The sequence below is a fragment of the Lates calcarifer genome, linkage group LG19, assembly GCF_001640805.2.
Source record: "Lates calcarifer isolate ASB-BC8 linkage group LG19, TLL_Latcal_v3, whole genome shotgun sequence".
NCBI classification, from domain to species: domain Eukaryota; kingdom Metazoa; phylum Chordata; class Actinopteri; family Centropomidae; genus Lates; species Lates calcarifer.
This window is the reverse complement of record NC_066851.1, coordinates 19437261-19461424: the sequence shown is the minus strand read 5'-3', so window position 1 is coordinate 19461424 and position 24164 is coordinate 19437261. Positions and strand designations below refer to the sequence as shown.

At 41.3% G+C, this 24164-nt stretch overlaps 2 protein-coding genes across 2 annotated transcripts; both read right to left on the bottom strand.

The window, feature by feature from the left end:
- Positions 1–26: 26 nt before the first annotated feature.
- Positions 27–23588, bottom strand: nin (ninein (GSK3B interacting protein)). Its single transcript, XM_018681718.2, is given in 33 exon segments — positions 27–1070; positions 1765–1878; positions 5273–5365; positions 5567–5668; positions 5785–5919; positions 6028–6207; positions 6457–6570; positions 6572–6604; positions 6813–6926; positions 7179–7295; positions 7379–7539; positions 7645–7715; positions 7813–7911; positions 10898–10944; positions 10946–11773; positions 11775–12023; positions 12504–12625; positions 12742–12877; positions 13057–13146; positions 13288–13398; positions 13600–13698; positions 13700–13775; positions 13919–14059; positions 14221–14357; positions 14434–14601; positions 14727–14873; positions 15092–15267; positions 15356–15401; positions 17808–17980; positions 18987–19035; positions 19037–19081; positions 19994–20206; positions 23445–23588. Coding segments are annotated over 32 exon segments (4581 nt in total). The 5' UTR covers positions 20186–20206; positions 23445–23588; the 3' UTR covers positions 27–854.
- LOC127143599 (uncharacterized) lies at positions 8011–9826 on the bottom strand. Its single transcript, XM_051078149.1, is given in 2 exon segments — positions 8011–8345; positions 8347–9826. Coding segments are annotated over 2 exon segments (1086 nt in total). The 5' UTR covers positions 9373–9826; the 3' UTR covers positions 8011–8285.
- Positions 23589–24164: the final 576 nt, after the last annotated feature.

Below are 24164 nucleotides of genomic sequence, written 5' to 3'. Positions count from 1 at the left end.
TTAATCAACCACACAATCAAACAAAACACAATTTATGTGTTTTATTTACACTGAAAACACAAAACATTACCCTGTTTTCAACTTTAGTGCTCACTCTGCAGCAATTACAGAGACAAGGTCCTTCATTTCAATCGAAAACATTCATAATGACAGTCTTCACATACTGACACTTTACATATTGCCACAGATCATAGCATTTTTTTTTTTCAAATATAAATAGCAAGTATAGCTACTTGACATTTAAAGTGAATGTAACTCCAGGTAGTGTTACATGAAAGCAAACACCAGGTCACCAGATTATTTAACTTTTCTGTTTACATGATTTCAGTGTTGAGAGACAGGTTTCTGTTTCCTCTTTACATAAGGGATAAGGAAATAAAAGACAAACAGATTAACAATTAATCTCTTTGACAACATAGACAAAAGAACACTTACATAAAAAGTGCACTTCAGTATCGCTTTTCTCCTTTGAGAGAGCAATGTAGTGTCATGGTAAAATATTTACTCATTTACTAGTAACAGCTACTGTTTTAAAAAATGTATAAATAACATGTTTTCTTTACAGTCCAACCTTCACATTTGGTTCTTCATAGGTCCAACACAATTTAAGATAATTATTGCTTAGAATAAAATGAACAAATACTGCATATTTAACACAGTAAAACATGTCAGTGGATGTGCAACAAAGAAACATTTTTTGGTCCATTTGGTTGGACATGTTGCAGGAGGGTTCAATAAGAAATATGTTTTTAAAGACAGAAAAAACACGTAGCCGTCAATAAACAGTGCAGTTAATGGTTGACTTTGGAGTGTTGTTAATGTCCTGAGCACCTCTCGGGTTTTGAGGTGATATATTATGAACATTTATAGTGGTAAGGTAGCGAGGAAAGAGGCGACGGGTTCAGGTCTCGTACTATCTTGTTGAGGCTGGAGATCTTCTCTTCCAGCAGGTAGTTCTTCTTCTCTGCGATTTTCTGCCGCTGCTCGGTTATCTCCAAAGCTTTCAGCAGCTGGGAGTTCTCCACATACAGGTCTTTGATCAGCACGTCTGCTTTGCCATTCTTGTGAAGCTGGAGAAGCCAGAGAAAGAAGATGATAATGGTTTTGATAAGCTGGCCACTAGAGCCTGAATTAAAAATCATTCACACACACATTCATGGAGCGCTTGTTCTGCACTCTCTAACACACACACCCATTCACACACCAATGATACATCAGGGGCAAAGGTGCTTCAGCATGTGGAGTGGAGGAGCTGGGGATCGAACCACCTCTGGTTGGTGGGCGACCCGCTCTACCTCCTGAGCCACAGCTGCACAAAACCTGTGGTCTTAGTTTAAAGGTCTGGTTTCCCGCTGTGAATCTGATGCCTCACATGTTGGTTCTCTAATAAAGTGCGCAGCAATTCAATCACATTCAAGTAGTTTTCATAAGAAAAGGAGAATATTGCTAATGTATAATAATCTGATTTTATGTCTCAAATATAAACAGGGCCTAATCAGTGAAATATAGTCCAGGCTCTGTGGGCTACTGGATCTCAAAGAAAATACAGTAAATCACAACTTCTTGGAGAAAACAACTCTATACTTGGTTTTCCAACATAATTAAAATCTTGTGTGGCCATTTGTGCAAAAACACTTCCAAGTTCCATAATTGTAGCACTCTTGAAAATCATTCAAAATTACACATTTGCTTTGTTTTTGATGACATTTTTTCCTTCTGCTTTTATAAGAGAAAACACTGAATTATGGATATTTTTGAACTGACCTGGTCTTTGAGCTGAGCGACCTTCTCTTTGAGCAGCAGTTTGACGTTGTGCAGCGACAGCTCAATCTCTCTCATACGCTCCTCCATATTCTTCATCTTCCTCTCCCTCTCATCCTGGTGACAAGACAGTGAATGATATCATCAAACTGCTGCGAATGCAATAAAATGATAATGGAATTTGAATTGATCTTGCCTTAAGACTAAAAAGACTAGTGTGAGACAAGTCAGAAACAACATACAGACCAAATTCTTGTGAGCTAGGTGCTTTATTTTCTCTTGATTTCTGCATTAAATGAGTCTAGTACATTTCTAAAGAAGACAACACACTAAAAAAATAAATAAAATATAAATAGGTATAAAATTATGCCATGTATTCCAGATACCTCTACAAAAAATAATTTAATGCATAAATTAAATAAACCCTAACATGATTCAAATAAAATAAATAACAAAATGATAAAATACATTTGAGCATGGTGCAAAAAAGAAAGACTCACTACATGACTCAAAAACCAAAACACAAACACAACAATAATAGATATAATGACACGTACTAATGACACACTACTGAGGAAAACAATGATTTGGTTCACGTGTAACTTCTAATCATAAATAGCAGATAAACATTCAAAGTCAACAGTTGTGTGACGCCGTTGAAGTCCCTGTTTAAGAGAAAAAATATATATAACCCAGAAAGTTGTGATTCACTTTGGTTGTGCAGCAGCAACACAAAGACCCAGAACACAGAAATAACATCAACAGGTAGCTTCAGGAAACATTCGACTATGTGTAGTGTCAAATAAGAAATACGGGCATGAACAACAGTGAAAAGTTGGTACCTTCATGAAGAAATCTTGATATAAACCCTGACTGGACACAGACAGTAACATCACCTGATATTAACAGGCTGAAACTGCTTGATTGTTAGAAAAGGCTCAGAGGGCTGTTAGGCACAAACCTCGCCTTAACACTCCTCAATGATCATAAGGCAAACTGTCAAACAAGATTCAGCCTCTGATAAATATAAATGTAAATACCCTGTCTCAGACAATGGGAAATGGTACAAGTGAAGAAGAAAACATTCTATACCCTGCGTTAAAAAGATTTTGTTTGTTTGTTTGTAAAGATGCCACATTGCAGTCTGTACATGTAGATGTTACATGTTGTACAGCATGTCTGACAAACTTTAAATTCTCTATGGTAATCTCATTATTTAATCAAAATCCCATGGGGAAAAAACACCATGGAGTCTTATCTGTGTTTTCCTGCCACCTAGCAGCGAGGAACCACAACTACACAATCATGCCTTTTCAATCAGGCACCACATTTGTTCACAATCTCCTATAAGGATGCAGAGAGGACGGGAGTTATGTGCTACAGTCAGATTTTTTTTTTTGCTCCAAAAACAAAGCAGAGGAAGAGTAGAATATGAGGAGAGCAGCCTTGGGGAGGTAAAAGAGGATAAAGCAGGAAGAGCAGGAGGAAAGACGCTGGTGTTACAATCCACCGATCCGCCGGTAGCTGTCTGCGTGAGCTGCCCGCTGCTCCGGCATCGGCCCCTGGAGAGAGAAGGCAGGTACACTTCACCAGAGCTCGACCCTCTCCTCTAATCCTAAAACACCTACACAGGTCTGGTCTGCTAACAAGCTTTTATATATATACTGAGACACGTGTTCAACACTAAATACAAAAAACCAACACAGAATTATGTGAAATAATCCACTTCAATTTCTAAAACTTAAAGGATAGTTTCACATGTGTCTTCAAACAATGCTAACATGTCCTCATGTACACTGAAAGAGTTATAGGTCGCAGTAATCATTAGTCCTGTCCATACTGGATATAAAGAGAGATCTTTTCCTAATGCGAAATAATTCACAGTCCAAAAGTTCAGCAAGATCAGCATTAGACAGATCAAGTGGACATCTTCTTTCTAATTAAAAAAAATCCTCCATATGTTATCATGGGACATGTTGCACTATTAAAAAAAAGATACTTATTTCAGTCTGTCAGACTTTCATCAGAGCATACAAAATACAACAGTGATGAAGCACTGATGAAGGTCTGACAGACCAAAGGCTCACAAAATAAAGTGTGTGTGGAGATCTTTTTCTACCATTCTGATGCTTCCAGCACCTTAAGAAAGAAAAAGGTGGGGCAGTGGTCATCCTGCAAAGATTTAAGATACTAAAACACCTTCTGGATCTCACTAACACTAGCACACTAGCTGCTTAAGACTCAGATTAGATCTGGCTGCACTTTGAATATTTGTCATGTTAGGGTTCTTCATGGCCGGTATGAACAGCAAGAATATGAAGTTTATTTATTTTACTTTATTTCCATTGTAGATCATCTCCTAGGACACTATAGGCTGTCGAAATTTGTATATTAAGGTCAATATATTGTGCTGTTAGATCTGTTAGTAAATAAATATATCATAATGTTTGGTTTGTTGTTGATTAACGTGTCTGAATAACCCTATAAAGTTAATGTGAACGACCAGACCATAAATGTACAGTAAACACAAACCTTCTTTCCTTCCACTACATTCATCGTTACCTAGTGATATCTAGATGTCATGCTGCAGATAACAATGACACAAGAGGTCAGATGCTATTAATACACCACAGGATGACTCCGTTTATAGATAAACCTGGACAAGCTACATCTATCTGAGACAGAAGTTTTGTGCAGTGTGACTCTGCAAAAGGTGACAAATGGAAAACAAACCACCAGGACAACACCCAGATGATCACACCACTGACATTACTTCAGCCCCGAGACAGAAAATTAAATAAAGACAGTCAGGTACACAGCTAAGACACACACACAGGTACTAATAACTAAATACCAAACCCAGAAAGTAAACACACGTGACATAAGGAGATGAAGACAAACAGATGCTGAGGTGGATCTGGGACGAACACTAAAAAACAAGCAGCACAGCAAACCCAGCATTCAAACAAAAAAGGGAATGGAAAATAAAAAAATAAATGAGGATTATCACAACTAAACACTCAGCTCAGGTGTTACACACTTTTAAATTGATGCATTATTGCTTTGATTCTGAGAAGTTTTCTTTTCGTTGCATGTACAGCCACAAATTCAAATAAAGCACCTGAACTGAGTGATTTATTTGAATGGACAGTTTTTACACCAAAGTGAAAGAAATATCATGTGTGTATTTACATCTATCTCCCATTATATCCCCCAAAAATGTCCAACATGAGATGTAGTTCACGGTTTCCCTCTTATCACCATTTATGATTCATTTATGATGATTATGAGAAGAAAAAACCATGATGTAATAAAAGCAAATAATGACAGTGAGAGAAAAATGGCAGGAGATGAATAAAATACCAAACCATGCAATGATGCAATGGCACTAAACTCTGATGTTGAAAAGCTTTCCAATGTAGCATTTAGTCATGATATCTGATATAAGTCGAATATATTCATGTATATTTGTCCAGGTTTGCTATCAAAGAAGGATCAGGTTGTACTGTACCTGCATGTTGTCTGGATCCTCGCCTCGATGCTGCCCTCTGGGGATCCTGTGAGGTGACGGAGGCAGAAGTCCAACGAGCTGAGCCTGAAACGACTGGACAAAGTAATAAACAGTGAGGAGAGAATTGTAGCTAAAAGACAGTTTGAAGTAACTTTATTTAATTTAATTCAATTTCTCCTTGCAAAAATGTAGGCTGAAGGCAAGTACAAAAGCTGGAGTCACAAATAGTGAATATAAGCACATTTTACTCTAAAATCCAATAAAGTAAGAGGAGAAACTTTGAAAGAAATGTACCTCTAGCAGCTGTGTAGACAGTCGAGCCATTTGGGCTTTGAGTGCCTCATTTTCTTGCTTAAGGCTCTCCAGCTCTGTGTGTCCTTGTCCAGCTTCACAGTCCTGAAACCAATGCACATATAAAGTATTAAGAATATAGGAGAATAAAAATCACCATGAACAAAATCACCATGTTTAGTGAGGTTAAGATTTAAAACATTTAGAATTGTTTTTCCTACCTTGGTTAGTTCCTTTTGTGCCTCGAGCTCCTGCTTCAGTGCGGCGTTCTCCTGCTCCAAGGCCTTCAGCAGGGAGGACTGACTCTGTTGTTTGTGCTGCTTCAAGGAGGCAACGGTCGCATCGAGCTGACGGACCTGGAGCAGAAAATAGAGAGCTGTGAGTTCAGTGACGGGCAGATTTAACACTAATATGCCTGTAGATTTTTAAAAGTTAAGTTTTCTTTGCGGTAGGCCTCAACTCACCTTTTCTCTGGACTGCACGAGGTCTCCTTTGATGTTGCGCATTTCTGCCTGAAGCCTCTCGTTTTCCTGCCTCAGCAGCTGCTGCTCTTGCTCCATCAGCCGAGACATCTCATCTCTGTACTTCTTTTTACTCTGATTCTGCAGACCGCTTGAGTGCAAGGCCATCTCTAAAACATGGTTCTGTAATGGACAAAGGCAGAGGTCAGGGTCTACTGCAAATAAATCATTTGTACAACTGAACATCTTCAAACTTTACTTACAGATCAGGTCTAATTGTGCTTTTTCACTCTGATGTTACACTTAACTATCATTTTATGTAAGGATGCATCGATCCCATAACCTGGACTAGTATCATATGTACTGGGAGAAAAGCTTGGATTGGTGCATTCCTAATTCTATTAGTCTGTGACAAAGATCGAAAACATTTACTTTATCGTTGGCATTCTGCAGCTGTTTGTGCAAGACGGCGACTTCATGTTTGAGGGAATCCTTCTCCTTCTGCAAAACACGGACGTCTGACTTAAGACGAGCACTTTGATGGTTTCGCAGCCTGAAGAGTTTCATCCACTGTCTTGACCTAGAGAGAAAAAACAAGAGTAAATTTTGTCCTGATACACTCAGTAATAAAGTGGTAAAAATGGTAAATGAGACAATTAAAGTTTGATTTATTTTCAAACCAAAAACCACAAAACACTACTAGTTTTCTCAAGCAGCTGCTGAACTGAAAAAATAACATGAAACATCATAAACATAAAAATGATTCTGTGGTTACAGTAGGCTCTCACCCTGTCTTGAGCTTTGGCTAGCTGGCTGTGAAGGTTCTGAGTCTCCATATCCACGCTCCTCCGCTCCTCTACTAGGCGGCTGAGCTGATTCTCCACAGAGTCCAACTTGACCTCCTAAGAACAAGAAGATGACTGTAATTAAAAAAGTGATCCTTAATGATGTCTCAGTAGATCAGAGGTACCTTAAGGCTCTGGATTATTTCTGTACTTCCATCAGGTGCAGGTGCAGGTGAGATTATTCCTTCATGTTTGTCTTCACTTAAATTCACTGGGTCATTTTGTGAGTCAGGTGCAGTTAATACTTTTTTTGTGTCTGTGCCATGCTTTGATGAGGATCCATTAAAGTGTCCATGGCTTCATTCTCACCTTCTCTCTGAGGTCAGACAGCTGCTGTGACAGCTGGATATTCCTCTGCTCCAGCTGTGCAGTGTCCTCCAGAGCTTTGGTCAGCTCTGCCTCCAGAGCAGACACACAAGCTGCCAGCTAACACAAAACAGCCACCAATTAACTACCCGCTACGACCAACACAACATGATGACCATCAGTCTGTCATTAAACCACTGTACCTTGTTCTTCTCTTCAGCGGGGAATGCCTCCCTCCTCTCGTTTTCCTTTATCAGCTCTGCCAGCTGCTGTCGGAGATTCTCCATATCAGCCATATTTTGGGCATTTTTCTCCGACAGTGTCCCGTTCTCATCCTCGAGCTGCTGGCTCTGCAAACGCAGCTCTGAAATCTACAGAGGAGGAAATAAAGTAACATCTCACAACCTGCTTCTGAACAAACAAACACACAGAGCAGTTTCAAAAATGTATCACGTTACATGTAAAGTACCTGCTTCCTGGAAATTTTCTGCTGCTTTCTGAGAAGTGCTCTTCTCTTTTTTTAAGTGCTCCAAAGTTTGTCTAAAATGTAACAGTGGAGGAAAATGTCAGTTTATGGGACATAAGAAAAATGCACCAACATGATTAAGTGAAAATAACATTGGTGTGTACATCTTACATCAACTCTTCCTGGACTTCTTTCAAGTCCTCTTCTTTCAACGCAGTAATCTTTTGTCTGAGGACAAGGTTTTCTTCAGCAAGACGACTGGCCTCACATCTACAGACAGAAAAAACATGTTAGACAAAGTCAGAAAAAGAGATTTTTACAAACTACATCAAAATGTAATCCACAGATTACAGTTTAAGTTGCTTTTAATCAATATGTAGTAAAATATATTCTCTGCAATTCTGAATTCTGTACTATTTTCTACAAAATACACACACTGAACTTGCGATTTCCTTCTACTGGCGATCTACAGGGATCAAAATCTGTTACATCGCGCAAAGGTTTGGGAACATTAAGACACTAATCACAGGTACAAACAGTGCTATGAAAGGAGGAGCGCTCCTAAAAAAATCAAAGCACCACAGGGATGGGACCACGAGAAGCCACAGAGGACACAGGAGGACGGGATCCTAGTTTTCTCCACGTTACCTATGGGCCTGTGTGGTTTCATTTAATGTCTGCGACTTGTCCTGGAGCTCTGTGACAGGCTCTGCGAAGTTTGGTGTTGTGCTTCTCAAACTCTTCGCAGCAGTCCTCGAGGTCACTCGCTGCCTGAACTTTGACCTCCAGCTGACTGGTCAGATCCAGTAAATCCTCCTCTTCTGGATGGACAGCTGAGAGAGTCTCGTACTGCCTCTCCAGTTCACCGAACAGCTCTGACAGCTTGCCATTTTCTTCCCTCATCCTGCTGATCTCATCCATGAGTGAAATCTGTTGATCTTGGAAATCAGGGAAAATATTCATCCTGCTTTCAAGGCTCCAAACCCTCTGTTCAAGCTCGCTGTTTTGGTCCTTCAGTTTGGCATTTTCACACATGCAATCCTCATATCGAATCTGAAGAGCTGTCATTTTTAAGGCCTTCATCTCGAGCTCTCTCACATGCTCCATTAGCAGTATCATTTTAACTTTGAGGCTGTAGTTTTCCTCCAAAACCTGGTGGCCAGTTTTGGCTTTTTCACTGTTATGAGCCAGAAGATTCTCTAGTATTTCTGTCTTCTGTTGAAGCAGAGAAATCTTCTCATGCAGGAGGATGTTCTCCTCTGTGGCAGTGTTATACAAAGCCTGTAGTTTCGGGAGAGAGCAATCCTGGTCCTCACAATCACCATCTTCATCTAGATGTTCCGGGCTGTCATGTGCACAGTCAGCATGCTCATCCTTTATTTCAGCGGTTAAACGTTCAGAGCCTGAGTCTTGAACTTCCTGTTTATGGTGATAAGAGTTATTTGGTAAACAACTAACCTCAGCACCCTCAACACCAGGGTCACCTGTCTCCTCCAGCACTGACGGATCAACCACAGTCTCATGACATGGCTCATCTTCATGGGAAGAGCTTCCACAGTCTGAAGTTGGTACATCCTGAGGTTTGTACTCATCCTCACGATGATTCAACAGCTGTTTTATTCTCACCATCTGTTGCATCTTTGTCTGCATCCGCACCTTCAAACGCCCCAAGCGATGAGACCGCCTCATGCTGCGTCTCTGGGGAAACAGATTCTTTTTTGTTTTCAACATTTTTCAGCTCTGATTTAGTGTTTTTAAGCCCAATTTCTGTGGAACAACAGCCAACATGAGGGTCGTCTTCTGCTTTTTCTGGGCTTGAATCTCCAATCTGGCAACAATCTGAAACAATCTGATCGTCTTGTTCTTGGTTCTCAGAGTCATCTATCTTTATTTTTGGTATGTTGGTAAAAGGGTCCTCTTTATCACATTCAAGACCAATATTTCTGATATTGTCAGGGCCTCTGTCAACTGCATTAGGGGTGTCTATTATAGCTGCTACATCAACACCTTGTTCAACAAGAGGTGGTGAAAAACAAAGTAGTTCCTGATTAGAGGAATTGCTAAGAATAACAAAATCATTGATTTCAGGTGTCAAACATGTTTCCTGATCATCAGCAGACAAAGAAATACATTCACTAAATGTGTTTAGGTCATTTGAATCCTCCATTTCTTTATTCTCAACCAAAACCTGATTGAGTTCTTTCTCAGAGCTCTTTAATTCTTCTTATTAGCAGATCCCTCTCAGCTATCAGCTCTTCTCTGTCTGGATTATCTTTTAACTTCTCCTCAAGAACAGAAACATGTTCCTGTAGCTCCTTCCTCTCAAGGTCAAAATCCACTGCTGCCTGTCTGAGCAGCATCTCCAGCTCCTCAATCTTCATCTTTAAATCATCTCGCTCTGTCAACAGTTGAATCCTCTCTGTTATCTGCCTCTCTGAAATGATGAGCAGCTCGTTATATTTTGTCTCAAGCTCTGACTGTTTACTTAGAAGTTCTGCCCTCTCCTGTTTAAAATCTTCCACTGTTTGATTCAACAGGAGCTCAGACTGAAGTGCTTTGTTCTCAGACTGAGCAAGAAGCTCATCTTTGGTTTCCATGCTTTCCTGAAGACGGGTATGGAGGTCATTCAGCTGCCGACTGAGCTCTATCTCTTTAGTCTGGGCTGCACCAACAAAGTCATCCAACTCATTCTGCAGTAGCTTGTTCTTTATCATCAGTTCTTCTACTTTTTCATTGTGAATACTTTTGAGCTCATGTCGTTCTTTTGTCCACTCTTGATTCAGTCTCTCTCTTTCCTGCTCCACAGCCTCTTCTGCCATTCTTCTTTGTTCCTCTACCTCCTCAAGAGCCTTCTGTATCTGTGCCTCCCAGTGGAGCTTCTGCTCAACGTGGCTGTCAGAGAGCTCCTTCAGCTCACTTTGGTAGTGCTGCTCGAGTTTCAAAATGTCAGCCTGAAAACGCTCTGCAACAGATTCTTGATCACCTGAGAAACGATCTTCCACTTCTTTGATTCTTTGGGTGAAGTTGATCTCGATTTCCCTCCTGTACATGGTTATTCAGTGATTGTTACAGCAACAGTTTTCAACTCTGAACAAAACCAACATTTTCTTTCACGAGCTTATTTTAACAAGGAGGAACAGTTCGACATTAAGAAAATTTCCTCAAAATGTTAATTTCTGTAAATGAAGTACATTTTAAAAAGTTACTGTGAGATAAATAAAATGGAGGAAAACATCTCAAAGGTCATGTGTCTCACCTCTCCTGAGCGATGTCCTCTCGTAGTTTGTCCAGCATGCTGCTGAGAAGCGTCCCTCTCCTCAGTGTGCTTTGCAGTCAGCTCCTTCATGGCCTCTTGGTGGCTCTCCTCTAAACGAGCCCTCTCCTCTGCCATCAAGTTCTCCAGTCTCTTCTCCTCCTTCTCTGTCTCTGTCGCAAGCTTCTCCCTCTCTTCATTCAACCTGTCCTGGATCATCCCTTCGTAATCCTCCTCCAGCTGCAGTCTCTCCCTCTCCCACTCCTGCTTCAGCTTTTTCTCCCTCTCCTCAAACTGCTCCTGTAACTGCAGTCTCTCTTGGAGTATTTGTTCGAGTACAGCATCCTTGTGACGCTGCTGAAGCTGGGCTCGTTCAGTCTCCCACTGCTCTCTGAGCTTCCTCTCCTTCTCCTCTTGTTCCTTGACAAGTCTCAGCATCTCTTCCTCCAGCAACACCTGCAGAGACTCATTATTCTGCTCGTCCAGCTGAGCCCTCTCTGTCTGCCACTGCTCTGTCAGTCTCTGCACGATCTCATCCCGCTCCTTCTCAAACCTCAGTTTTGCCTCCTCTAGTTTAGCCCTCAGTTCATCCTCATGGCTTTGTTGCAATAGTTCCCTCTGCCTTTTATAATCATCTAACAACCTCCTCTCCAGCTCAGCCTTTTCTTCCTGCAGTTTATTTCTCTCCTCTTCCAATTTGGCATCAGAAAGTTCCACATGCTCCTCCTCTAGTTTCTTAATCTCAATGGCGTGTAGTTTTTTCAGCTCCTCTATCTCAGTGTGAAGGTTTTTGTCCATCTCAGCCTGTTGTTCTTCGAGGGTCTTCAGCTGCTCCTCCAGGTCTTCGGTGTAAGTGTGGGCCTGCAGCAGCTGTTGTCTGAAGGTTTCCCACTTCTTCCTCCTGCAGGTTTTCGAGCTCGTCCCTCTCCTCGGCCTGCTTCTGCTCCAGACAGGTCCGCTCCAGCTCCGCCTGCTCTAGCTGGCTCTGGAGCTCCTGTGCCTGGCTCTGGACGCTGGCCATCTCCTCCCTCAAAGCCTGGACCTCCTGCTGGTACTGGAGGGCTAAGGAAGCCTTCTGGTCCTCATGGGTCACCCTCTGCTTCTCTACCATCTTATCAAATTCATTGATCTGTAGCAATGAAAAAAAAAGAAGAGAGGAATTAAAGGAATAATTCAACACTTTGAGAGTTACATTTGAAAATTGACACCTCTCTTTTCAGTATAGTAAATATGAAGCTACAGGCAGCCGTACAGGTCATCTCAACTTAGCATAAAGACTGAAAATGGGAGAAGCAGCAAGACTACTTCTGTCCAAAGGTAATAAAAACTGTCTACCAGTATTTATTAAGTTAACTTGCTTCTGGCTTTAGCGTCATATTTACAATAGAGACACAAGAGTGGTGTTGTTTGGGAGGAAACAATTAACTGGTCATTTCTTTAATCTCAAACAGTTAAATAAGTCCAGATCTGTGATGCATTCAGGATCAAAGTGCAATATCATGCTTCAGTTCACAATACTGATATCACATCAATCTCTTTTCAGGTTGTTTTTGATAATATAATTCACAGATGTTCATGAAATGTGGAGCATACGGTACATATGACCTACTTTGCTTTCCAGTTGGTTTCGCAATTCCTCCATTTCCTGAAGGTGCTGCTCCTTCAGCTGCTCCAGCATCATCTCTGCCTCCAGGCTCATGCTGAAAGGCTGAACATCCTCTGAGCCGATGCCTGCAAAAAGTTAAGTTAGATGTTTGTGGCTTGTTTTTAATGTAAAATGTCTGTATGTCATGAACAGATACAGCTGGGGCTCTGCGATGAGTTATCTAGGGATTTGTTGAGTTTACCTGGATCAGACTCCATGCCGGGGCTTTTACTCTCCAGCTCTTCAGAGAGGGGTTTGTGGCAGGGCTGATGAACTCGACCAAGACTGTGGAACTCCTGCAACTCTGACTGCAGCTCGTCGATACGATCCTGAAGCTCCTAGAGAGAAAAAAAAAAACCAAGAATATTATGTGCTAAATTAATAAAAATAATTAATTCTATCACTGCATACAGAGCAGGACTGTATCTTTTTTGCACCTAAAACCCAGTTTGTAAAGGTGATATCACCATCACCATATCTTATATGCACAGACAGGCAAACAGCAAGAAAACATCACCCTGCACTGAGCTTCATAGCTGCTGCGTAGCTGTTTAATACGTTCCTCCTGGAGGAAGAAGTCTGCACTGCCAGGGTCCAAGTCTCCAAACTATAGAAAAAGAAAACATACGTATGTTTTTATTTCATAAAACTAGAAACAAAGAGGACAGAAACAGAAACAGCATGTTCTAACACAGATGATAGATAATGTCAACATCCACTAATGTATAGCCAGGAAATGTTGTTGTACCTTTTCTTTCATTATGTTGTCCAAACTTGTCTGGAGTTTTGTAATTTGGCTTTGTGCCTCCACTAGTTTTTCCGTGCTGTCCAGCAGCTCCATTTCAAGACGTCTATTTTCCTGAAAGACAGGGATAACAACGGCATGTTTACACAATTCAGCCAGTTATCTCAGACGATAATTTTATGTATAGAAGAAAACTGAGCCCATGCCAAGGTTTTTAATAAAACTCTTTGGTCACTGAATTCTTTGTGTGTTAATAAATATAAAACCATTTAAGCAAAGAGACGTTAAACTGCATGACAGTATCCCTTCTAGTACCTTTACAGAAATGGAGAGGTGGTCTCTGAGGAAAGACTCATCCTCCCTGATCTTCTCGATCTCTGCCTCCAGTTCCTCTCGCTGCAGGCCCGCCTGCTGGCTGGATCTGGTCCATCTCCTTCATCAGCTCTGATCGCACTGCTGCTAGCTTCTCTTTGTGATCCTGCTCAAGCTTCCTGTAGACATTCACCCACAGAGAATACAAGAATGTTAAAGCTTAAATACTGAAAAGACACAGTAAGATAACATAATGCTGACTATATGCCTCCAGCTTTTTAATCCTTAAAATCCCCATCAGTATCAGAGGGATGATAGTTACCTGAGCTTCAGGTTATTCGTGTGTTCAATGGCAGAGTGGTGCTCGTCCACCTCAGTGGCGAGCTGAGTTTTCAACTTTTCTGCTTTTTCCAGGTCCGATCGGATTTTCTCTTTTTCCCTGAGTTCCCTGTCCACACACTCTCTGACGAGAGAAAACAGGGATAAAGATGATAAATAACAATAAACAAATCATCCTGGAGGTTTTATTTATCTTGTTTTATGTCAGACGTATCTGTAATGAAATACAGTTACTCAAATATAAAGATCTGAATGAGCTGCGTTTTAGTGATGACTCATACTCACAGGAGATGTCTGATCTCAGCTTTGAAGCTCGCCAGTGCCGCTTGGTGAATCCCATTCTTAGTAACAAGCAGCTCATTTTCAAGTGCCATGGTGAGATCACTAAGACTCAGTTTTCCCTCCAGGTTGAAATTCAAAGCCTGCAAAAAAATATTTATGTATTTATCTTTTTTAATGGCCACAGTCATAATAAGAAGAATTAGTATAATGCTGTACCTGCAGGATTTCAGTGCTGTTTTCGATGCCTTCTTCTATCCAGGCATCCAGGATGTATTCAACTGGAGTGAAACCAGTACCGTCATCAAGGGAAGAGAAGAGACGCATGCCGATGGTGCTGGTCAAAGCAGAGGGGGTGGCGATCCTGCGGCCTCCCTCGTCAAAAGGCTGTATAAGAAAATTTTACCAGAGAGTTAATCTTTTTCAACCAACAATTCGCTTTAAGTGACAGAGTAAAAAACACTGTAATAAAGCTAAAAGCTGAGAACAAGGGATACAAACAAACAGCGTACCTGTGTGGAGTGATGTCGTTTAAGCTGTCTGTAGGGTGTGGAGGCTGAGGGTGTGGGGGGAGTGTTGTGGTTTACAACCCTGGATACAAACTCCTGCACATTCATCACTCCATCACCAGTTAGACTCAGGAGAACATCCCCAGTTATCTGGAAAATAACAGTGAAACTAGGTATTTTCTTAACACAGTATATACAGGTGTGTGAGTGATTTGTATCAATTGATCGCCTCATGGTGATTTGAAAGTTGTTACACTAGGAAATTGTGGAAAATTTGAAATGTAATTTTGAGGAAACTCAAGTGCTGATAATAAGATTTTAAGAGTGGCCCTGAAAGAAACAGTCCCTGCACTCGGTCTTCAACTAACCTCCAGGCCCAGATGTTCACAGAGAGCGAGTAGATCAGTGTGACCGGCACATCTGTCCCACGATATGCCCAGCTCCTCACAGGCCTCATGCAGCCTCTCCTCTAAATGGGACGACAGAGGAACGATGGATCCCCGAGGTGTGCTCGGCTCGTCTGGGTTCCAGAGATGCATCTGACCTGCACACATGATAAGAGATGGTGATAATTTACGGAAAAGCATCAGGATGAAGTCAATTTTCTGAAAAACACTGCGACTTTGACGTACCTTCTGCCTCATACTCCTCTGTGCTTGTTTCGTGAGCGTTCCAGCGCTGTTAGAGACAAAAAAACCCTGAAATTAATATCTAAAAGAGCCCATTAACAATCATCTCTTCTTTATTGTTAATCAGTCTGGCTCTTCTTTAGCATCAGTTTTAAACAATTAAAATACAAAAACTCATCTGGGACAAATATTACCATATCAATATATCCCACAGCCTCATTTTCTCCTGTGACAATCAGCCTGTTTATGAGTTCAAACATGTTTTTAAATTAGGCAAGGTTGGGACTGGGTGCAAGGAGGGGGGCTGGAGAGTCTCACAAACACAAGAGAGCTTTTGTGATGGCACGGGCCCTGAGGGACGGTCAGTGGGTAAATCAGGAATGGTGGGAATAATGGAAAAATGCGTCATGGACAGACACGCTTTTCTCCTTTCAGACACAGACACACTTCATTCCAATGTGCAGCTTAAAAAAATATTGAACAGGAAATAAAAGTGCCTCAAAAGAATGTAAATCTTAACATCTATAAATCCATGACAGCTGGACAAACTGGTGCTGATGAAGATCATGTGATGTGATCAAAAGCTCAGATATGAAATGGGATTTAATGTGAGATTGTTTTGTTGATTAGAAAAAAATCTGATTGTATTTAGTGGGAGCACACTTTGCACAAACTCTCAAAAAACTAAAAAATAATTCAGGTTTTTGAGCTTTTTAAGACATACGAAAGGAGGAGGGGCTTTGTTAGGTGTGCCCCACTGTTCTCCAACACAATCCCAGCGTGGCCGTCTATTGTTTGGGAAGCAAACAGTGAGGGAATGAAGAACAGATGGGATCCTGCGAGTGGCGTTTTGATACATGGTGTATAGGCATCCAGGAGGGTGGGGGGTGGCGGGGCTCATTGTTCCCTTGTCACAGCCAAACTCCCTCCTCCTCCCAAAGCACCAGGCCTGCAGTCTCTGTGACGGAGCACCCCTGACCCAGCCCCATCTGCTGGTCCCTGGGCCGGACATTGTAGCATTGTTGCAACCTAGATTAGTCAATATCAAGACACGCTTCAGTTCAATGTCTCGAATAGTGTTTGTCTTGGCGCTCAGGCATCTGTGGTGGAGTCACAGACAACACACAGAATATTAACACATCCATCCAGGCCATTATTATGACGTTTTCAGCGAGCAGTTGGGGACTTTTCTTTGTTAAAATTTATTCAGCACGTCCATGCTTGCAACCTGGCTTTACTCCATCATAAGGCTGCATCTAACCACTGCTTTCATCGTTTATTAATCTGTTTATATTTTTTTCAACCAATTTAATCTATAAAATGTCAGAAGATTGTTTCATAGAGACCACGATGATGTCTACTAAACATTTTACCAACAATTTACAGTCATACAAAACAGAGAAAAATGGCAAATCTCTCCATTTCAGAAGCCAGAACTAGTGAATGTTTGCCCTTTTTCTTGATAAATTACAGACTACAGATTATCAAAACTGTTGAGTGAACAGTGAAACTGGAGACCAAACAAACAAAAAAAATTCACTCATTGTTTCAGTGCTACTTAACTTTACCGGCCAACTTGATTTTCAGGACAGAATGGGACTTGTTCCATCTTAACCTCCTCTGCAGGTCATGGATACTCAGACAAAGTGTGAGCTTAGGCCTCCTTACATATGTCAAACAACTCTCTCTGTGTCAGCAGCGAGAGCAGGATTATCCGAGAAAAGGAATAGAAAAGAAGATCAACCAGAGGAACCACGCAGAGAGCTCAGCTGTGCATGGCCACGGCTGAACTAATGCTATACAACGCTCCACTCCAAAACCTGTTGCACTGAAGCCACCTCAGTCTTTTGTAGGCTTAGGGAGGCATCTAATGTCAATGTTAAATAAAGACGACACCAAAGCAACTGCTGGAGATATTCACGTTCATAACGACAAACACTACAACACGCACCTGTCTCTCTTTTTGTCTGCTGAAAACTCTGATGTGTTTGGACATGATGTAAATACCTGGATCGCTGTGCTGTTGTTTACCACATCACAGCCAGCGTACAGACTCAGGACAAAGTTCAACTTGACACTGAACACTTATCAACTCACAGAATCCCATCATGAAATATTAAACTGACAACACTGCATGACGCTACACAAACACTGTTGTTACATCTTAATTACCAAGCTTATTAACAGTAATTATGCTCAGTGTTATTTACAGACAGCGTTATTATGCAATGTACAGAGCTGTGTGAATCCACTGTGGAGTAGCTATATTACATTTCAGGATCTGCCTCACATGCCGCTAAGCTGATTAGCTAAGAATAACGCCTCGCTATCGGTCTGTGGCTGCTGAGAAGCACAGTACATGCAAGGACAGGAGGCGATAAGGATGGCATCCGAGCGTCTGGAGGTTCAGAGCTGAGCTGGAAAAACTCAAAGGACATCAGAATTAGCCTTTTACCTCACGCTTCCTGGGAACAGCTGAGTCATAGTTGTCCTCCAGATCCTCTCCCTCCGCCGGGTTTCCATTGGTAGCTTCAGATAAGTCTGAAATAGGCTCTATGAACTCCGGTGTGGAGCGGCGGCCGTAACGTTTACTGCCCTTCACAAACTTTGGTTGGATCTCTGGAGACTCTGAAGAGAAATGACAAGGAACTGTAAAATCATAAGAGCAGTGTCACATTTACAAAACATTTTAAAAAGTATATATGTGGACCACTGATAACTATTTTAAATAGGGGTTCGCATTTTATGACCTTTTTAATAACATGCAATTTATACCCGTTTTACAGTCATGACCAAAAGAAATGAAACCAGAAATAATATAGCCTATAATAATTTCAGTGCTTTACACCTTTTCAAAACCTACAGATACCCTGTAAGATGCAATACAAAAATGTACAATGAGTAATACTTTCCGCAGTCTTCAGCTGCTACTTCTGTAAAAGTAGTTACTTCTCTAAAAGCGGTAACCAAAGAATCTTTTAAACCTGTATGTTCCCATTTGTCTGAATAAAACAGAAACTACAGGTTGACAATGTTTGAGGTGCAAACTTCTGAGAAATTCAAGGGAACTTGGGTTTAGTGCACTTTGTGTTTCACTGACAGTGAGACAACACACAGACAGGAAAGTAGTAACTTTGATAAAGATCAGATATTATCTCATATCTTGTACGAGACAGTCTGCTAATGTAAACAACGCTCATGCAAAAAGATGGATCACGATGTTCAGCAACTTGGAAACATCCACATACTTTTCCAAGAAATTTCTCAGTATATATGCACTCAGTGTGTCAGCTATACTGATAAAATAACAAGCCATGCCAGTGGTCCAAACCATGACGATGCAAACAGTTCAACTGTCAGCTAATTGGCTTTGGGCCTGCACCTTTGGCTCTGTGCCTCTGTATGTAGATTTAGAGCTGAATCAGCATGGGGTTGTTCTACTTACTGAGCTTACACAGTCACCTTCTCCGCTTGGACAACTTGGTAAATGGGAAAGGTCCCCTTAAAGTTCAATATTAAACTGATACGGACATAAAACACAGATTAAGGTTAATGATTCAGCGTCACGCTCTGTACTTGGGTTTCATGCTAACACCGCAGGAGTTTTAAAGACTTTTTTGAATCTAGACTTTACCTGGTTTTGGCAAGGTTTCCTGTTCTGCTTGAGGTGGCTCAATGTTTGAAGGACAAAACCAGAATCAGTGCATTCTTGAATTGGTCAAAGTCAACCTGCAACAAGAATTAAAGAAGAGATTACACACTGAAGTATAGTCTTAGATAAATGTGAGACTTCTTGTTGTAAAATGCAAGCAATGTTTTGCAAGCAAAAGTTCATGAAATTCCTCAGACTGGGTGTAATTCCCTGTGTGCTGGGTGGAGGCTGGGTGTCCCTGGGTGTCTGGGTGGAGGAGGGTTCGTCAGAGCCGGAGCAGGGAGGTCACACTTCAACAATCAACAGCTGCTAACCCTGAGTATGGTGATTTTCTTTGTGCTTCGGAGGCTGGCGGCTGGCAGCTTTAGGGTGGGGGTTATTCTTTTTGACTTTATTGTTGGATGCCATGGGTAGGCAATCAGTTCACTGGCCCCTCTGCTAACACTGACCCCGCCCACGCACACCCGCACTTGCGAGACAATAGCCACCCGTCTGTGCACACGCTTATACATAAACAAAACTTGATGCAAAAGCGCAGAGGTAAGCAGTTTGTAATTTATCTCATCTTTCTACTTGAGGCTGAAAAGACAAAAACTACATACTGGACATACAATGCACTGTACGGTTTCAAGTCTAATTGGACACATCTGACCAGTGTCCTCCCTGTTTCATACATTTCCACATGGAGTACCCTCAAACAAATGCATCTGTGAATGCTGATTAGCCGGCCTGGTTGTCCTGACGACAGACACCTGGGTTGAGGGCTGATGGAGGCACATTTTCTCCTCAACAAGACGGCTAACAAAGCGCCAAAAAGCCCAGAGACACAAAGACCTGAAAGCTGGAGTGGCTCCCAGGCATCTGTCAAAATCAAAGGACGCAGAGGACCCTACACACAGGAAAGCCAAAAGGCCACAACTCACGTGTACATCAGAAAAGGAACAATATATGCCAGAAACATAACAGCCACGCAGAGACCATAAACGCACCCTGGCAGTGAGGCGGTCCTGGTTCTGCAGCAGCGTATGGAGGAGAGCTGGTGTGGCATCATCCAGGTGCAGCGACTGGCAGAGGTCAGAGAGTTCCTCTGGGCACAGAGAGCCGCAGCCGCTGGTGTCGAAACTGTTAAAGACTTCTTTCAGGCGCTCCTCGTAGTGGTCCTGCTCTTGGGCGTCATCCATCCCACAGGACAGCACCCTGCCCTGAAAAAACAAACAAAAAAAGCAATGAAAATCCTTGTTTTGTCACATTTTCCATGAGATTTTAGCCGATGAGTTTCTCCACAGTGATAGAACAGAGCATTAGCGCCATTTAGCTTCCCTGTTACAAAATCAAAACAGAGACAAGAGGTCAAATCTCTTCACTCTACATTAACAGCACAGTTTATCAAATCACTAATAAAAAATACTCACAAATAGAGTGGAAACATCTATCTCAACAGCATGCATTCCTAACAGCACCTTCATCTGTGTGCCACTGAGCGACTGAGCTACCAACACACCGCTCCAGCGAAGCATTTGTAGCAAAGGCTTTGGCTAATCCTATTACAATGATTAGACAATCAGGTAAATTGATAGACATGGACAAGTCTGATACTGACCATGACTCTCTTTACACTGAGCTGGAAAACACACACACCTTTTATGTAGTTTACAGTTACTGTGGTTTAAACACATTTCTACTTTTCTTATAATTAGTATCAGTGAATATGTTGAGATGTAAAGGTATTTGAGTTTTAAAGGCTGACAAAATAAAAAGTATGAAGTTGATAGTGATAAAAATGAGGCTAAATGTCATGTATAAAGACCAACCAGACACCAAATTGGCAGTGAACCAAGTGGAACAAGCAGCCAGGGACTAATTCAGAGGGTTACACCAAAGACTTATGCCAACAGTTATTGGCTGGTGGAAGCATCAGTTACAGACACAAGGAGAAAGTTTATGTTCTTTCTATTTGGATGCATCATCTCTGCAACTTAAAATCAATAAGGACAAGCCTAAAGAGTGGTTCTAATGATTCTTGGGTAATTAAATAAGAGGGTAATTGCTTAAAAAGGTCATCATGGGTCAAAAGAAAGAAAGAAAGGTAAAGTGTGTAACTGACTTTAGCAATGACATAACTCATAGACGCAACAGTCCAGGTCAGCCACCTGAAGCTTAAGGAAGGAAATAGCAGCAGAGAGCTGAGTAAAGTAAAGCATTCATCAACTGTACTTCTATTTTTACTGACAATACTTTCCACAAATGTTATATCTGACTGTTGCACCTTATGTACTTGTATTATAAACTTGATCACAGTTCCTGCTCATTTTGTTCCTACATAAACGCTACACATAAGCTGCATATAAAACTATGTAGAACTGCGTGTGAATCTGAGAGCATACTACTATATTTAATGAGTTAAAACTTCCCAATTTGTGCCTATATATCTATACAATGAGCACCCGTCTGACCCTCTGCTTTTCCAGCTGCTCTCAGTGGGATCATCAAGCGCTCGGCCAGGTGTCCCCACACCCCAGACTCGGGGTACCCATTCACCGCAGACAATAGGCTGTCCACAAAAACCAAATCAGTATTCTGCATCTGCACATTTGAGTGGCTTATGAAATGCAAGAAGATCATGGCTCAGCAGCAGCAGCTTCTCTAAAGCTATCATGTTTTGTGAAGTATGCAAAGAATGTGCAACAAAAACAAGAAATTATCAAAACAAATGCAGGGAAATGGAAGTGCACAGCAGATCGATTCTGACCATAATTTTAAATTTTTAGAAAATAAGACTCTCTCCACACACTTTGCTCATGTTGTCGCACTAATTCAGCTTGCTTTATGCAGGCAGCTTCTGAGCCAATTATCCCGGTAGCCCGCCTGCTCGGCCCGGTCACACAGTGACTCTCGGTGGCCCCAGGTTGACAGCTGCTGCAGCCAAAGACTCACGCCGGTCCAGGTCACAAGAAGGGGGTTAATCCTCACAACATCCCAGCATTCACTGGTACTGATGAGACGCGTAATTATCGCTAGAAAGATTTCACAACTTTTCCTCTTTGATGTCAGCCTGGTGAAAACACTGAGGGTCTTCTTTCAGATGGAACAAAGAGGTTTCCTGCTTTTAAAGGCCTGATCTTAATATTGTCTTTCAGTAGAATAATACTGGAAGAAATAATGCCACTGAGCTATTGCCATATGCAGATTCCCTTTGTTCCCTAATTTTATTTTTTGATCTGGAACAAGTGTGCACATATTGAAGTATCTTTATAGATGTTATATTCATTTTGTTCTAGGTTTTCCTTTGGTCTGTTTGTTTTATCATTCTTGGTACAAACCTCCTCTTCCTGCTGTTTGTCAAACTATTCAAAATATCTTTTGCATTACTTGTCCACTAAATCTGCACAAAGTAGCTGAAATCTTAAGTTACTTTTACTCTCATCGATCTTCAAGTAAATCAATATTTTTTTTACTGTTGTTAAGTTTACTTGGCATCAACTACAGCTGCAACAACTAGTCGATTAATTGATAAGTTAGTGGGTATCAAGTATTTTGATAAAGATATAATACTTTTAGAAGGTTTGTAAGAAAATAATGTCAAATATTTGATATTAAATCTTCTAAAAATGTGAGGGTTTGATGCTTTTCTTTGTCATACATGATAGTAAACTGAATATTTTGGGATTATGGACTGTTGGTCAGACAAAGCACCACATCTGAAGAGGTCACCTTAGTCTGTGTGGCATTTCTATAATTGTTCTCTAATTAATTTACATTTCAACAGCTTTCACATACTCCATGAAGTGACACTGAAAGAAAACACTGCATGATATGAATGATTTGGATCGAAGCTGAGCATCACAAATGACTCATTTTCTGATCAATAAATCTTGGTGAGATCATTTTGCACAAGACTGCACAGTCACAGTTTTCTACACTACAGTATGTTTTAGTTTAAAATAAACTGTTTACAAGACCATGGATAAAAAACTTTAACGGCTTTGTCACACATCAACTAACTTTTAAGGATGTTTAACTTGTAGAGAGGAAAAACAAAGCGAAAAACGACAAGAAAAAGTGAAAATAAGATCTAATTTAACCACTTGCTGAGTAATCCTGTAGCATCGCTCATTAGAAACACTGTCAGCAGTCGCCTTAGTAACTTACAGGCACATGTGTAAAGATTAAAAAGTCAGTTTATGGGCATGATAAAAGTCTTAACCAGCTGTGAAGTGGTTTATCTGGTTATACGAGTCAAACAGGACGCTCATAGGAAAGTGATGGGCTATGCTAACCGGGCTAATTTCTCCACGGGCGTGTTGGGAGTCAACGGTTAGCCGTTGGCTCTGACTTCACTTCATCCCAAAATTTGACGTTAGAAACAGCGGTGAACACAGAAGAGGAAGCAGCCGACAAACAAACATTTACTTTAAAATGGTCAGCTAAAACCCCACTCACCAAAGTCTCTGAACTTGGGGCGATTAGTTGGCTCCTTTTCCAGCTGAAATCTGGTGATAAAACGCGGGTATAAAACAAAACTTTTACAACATTTCTCCCCGCAGGTCGCGTCGCGGTTCCCTTATCCTCTCCACAAAAACCAACGAGCCGTTACCGGTGGTTTGGCTTATTGAGGCTTGTTAGAGACGTTTTATTCCAGCACAACACCGGTGAGTGTGTTGTCTCCGCAGGGTTCGGTGGCTGCTTTGTGCCCCCCGGCTCTATCATCCTCCTCTGGGTTGTAGCGGATTTTGAAAAGCGGCTGAGAGAGGAAGGGGCGGTGACCGAGAGCCTGCGACGGCCTGAGTGGACACAGCCTGGCCCCCTGTGGACCAAACCAACACTGACACTAATTAAACACGTCCCTGATTTAAAAGATAATGAAAAGTTCCTGTTAATATTGATATTATTGAATCTGTCTGGCTGTTAAGTTTTTATTTGACCATATTCAGGAAGCTTTTTCTAGTTTTTAACTAGTTGGTTGGACTAAGATCTACTCATCATTAGACCCAGTTAGATGTTTTGCATTATTTTGTATAAGGAAAATATGTGGTCCAGTGTGTCAGAGCACCATGTGAACACTCAACAACAACTCACAGACAAATCCAGCAAAAAATATTTAAGAAAAAAGTTCAGTTTACAGTGGTGGAAAGTAACTAAACACAAGTCCTGTACTTAATT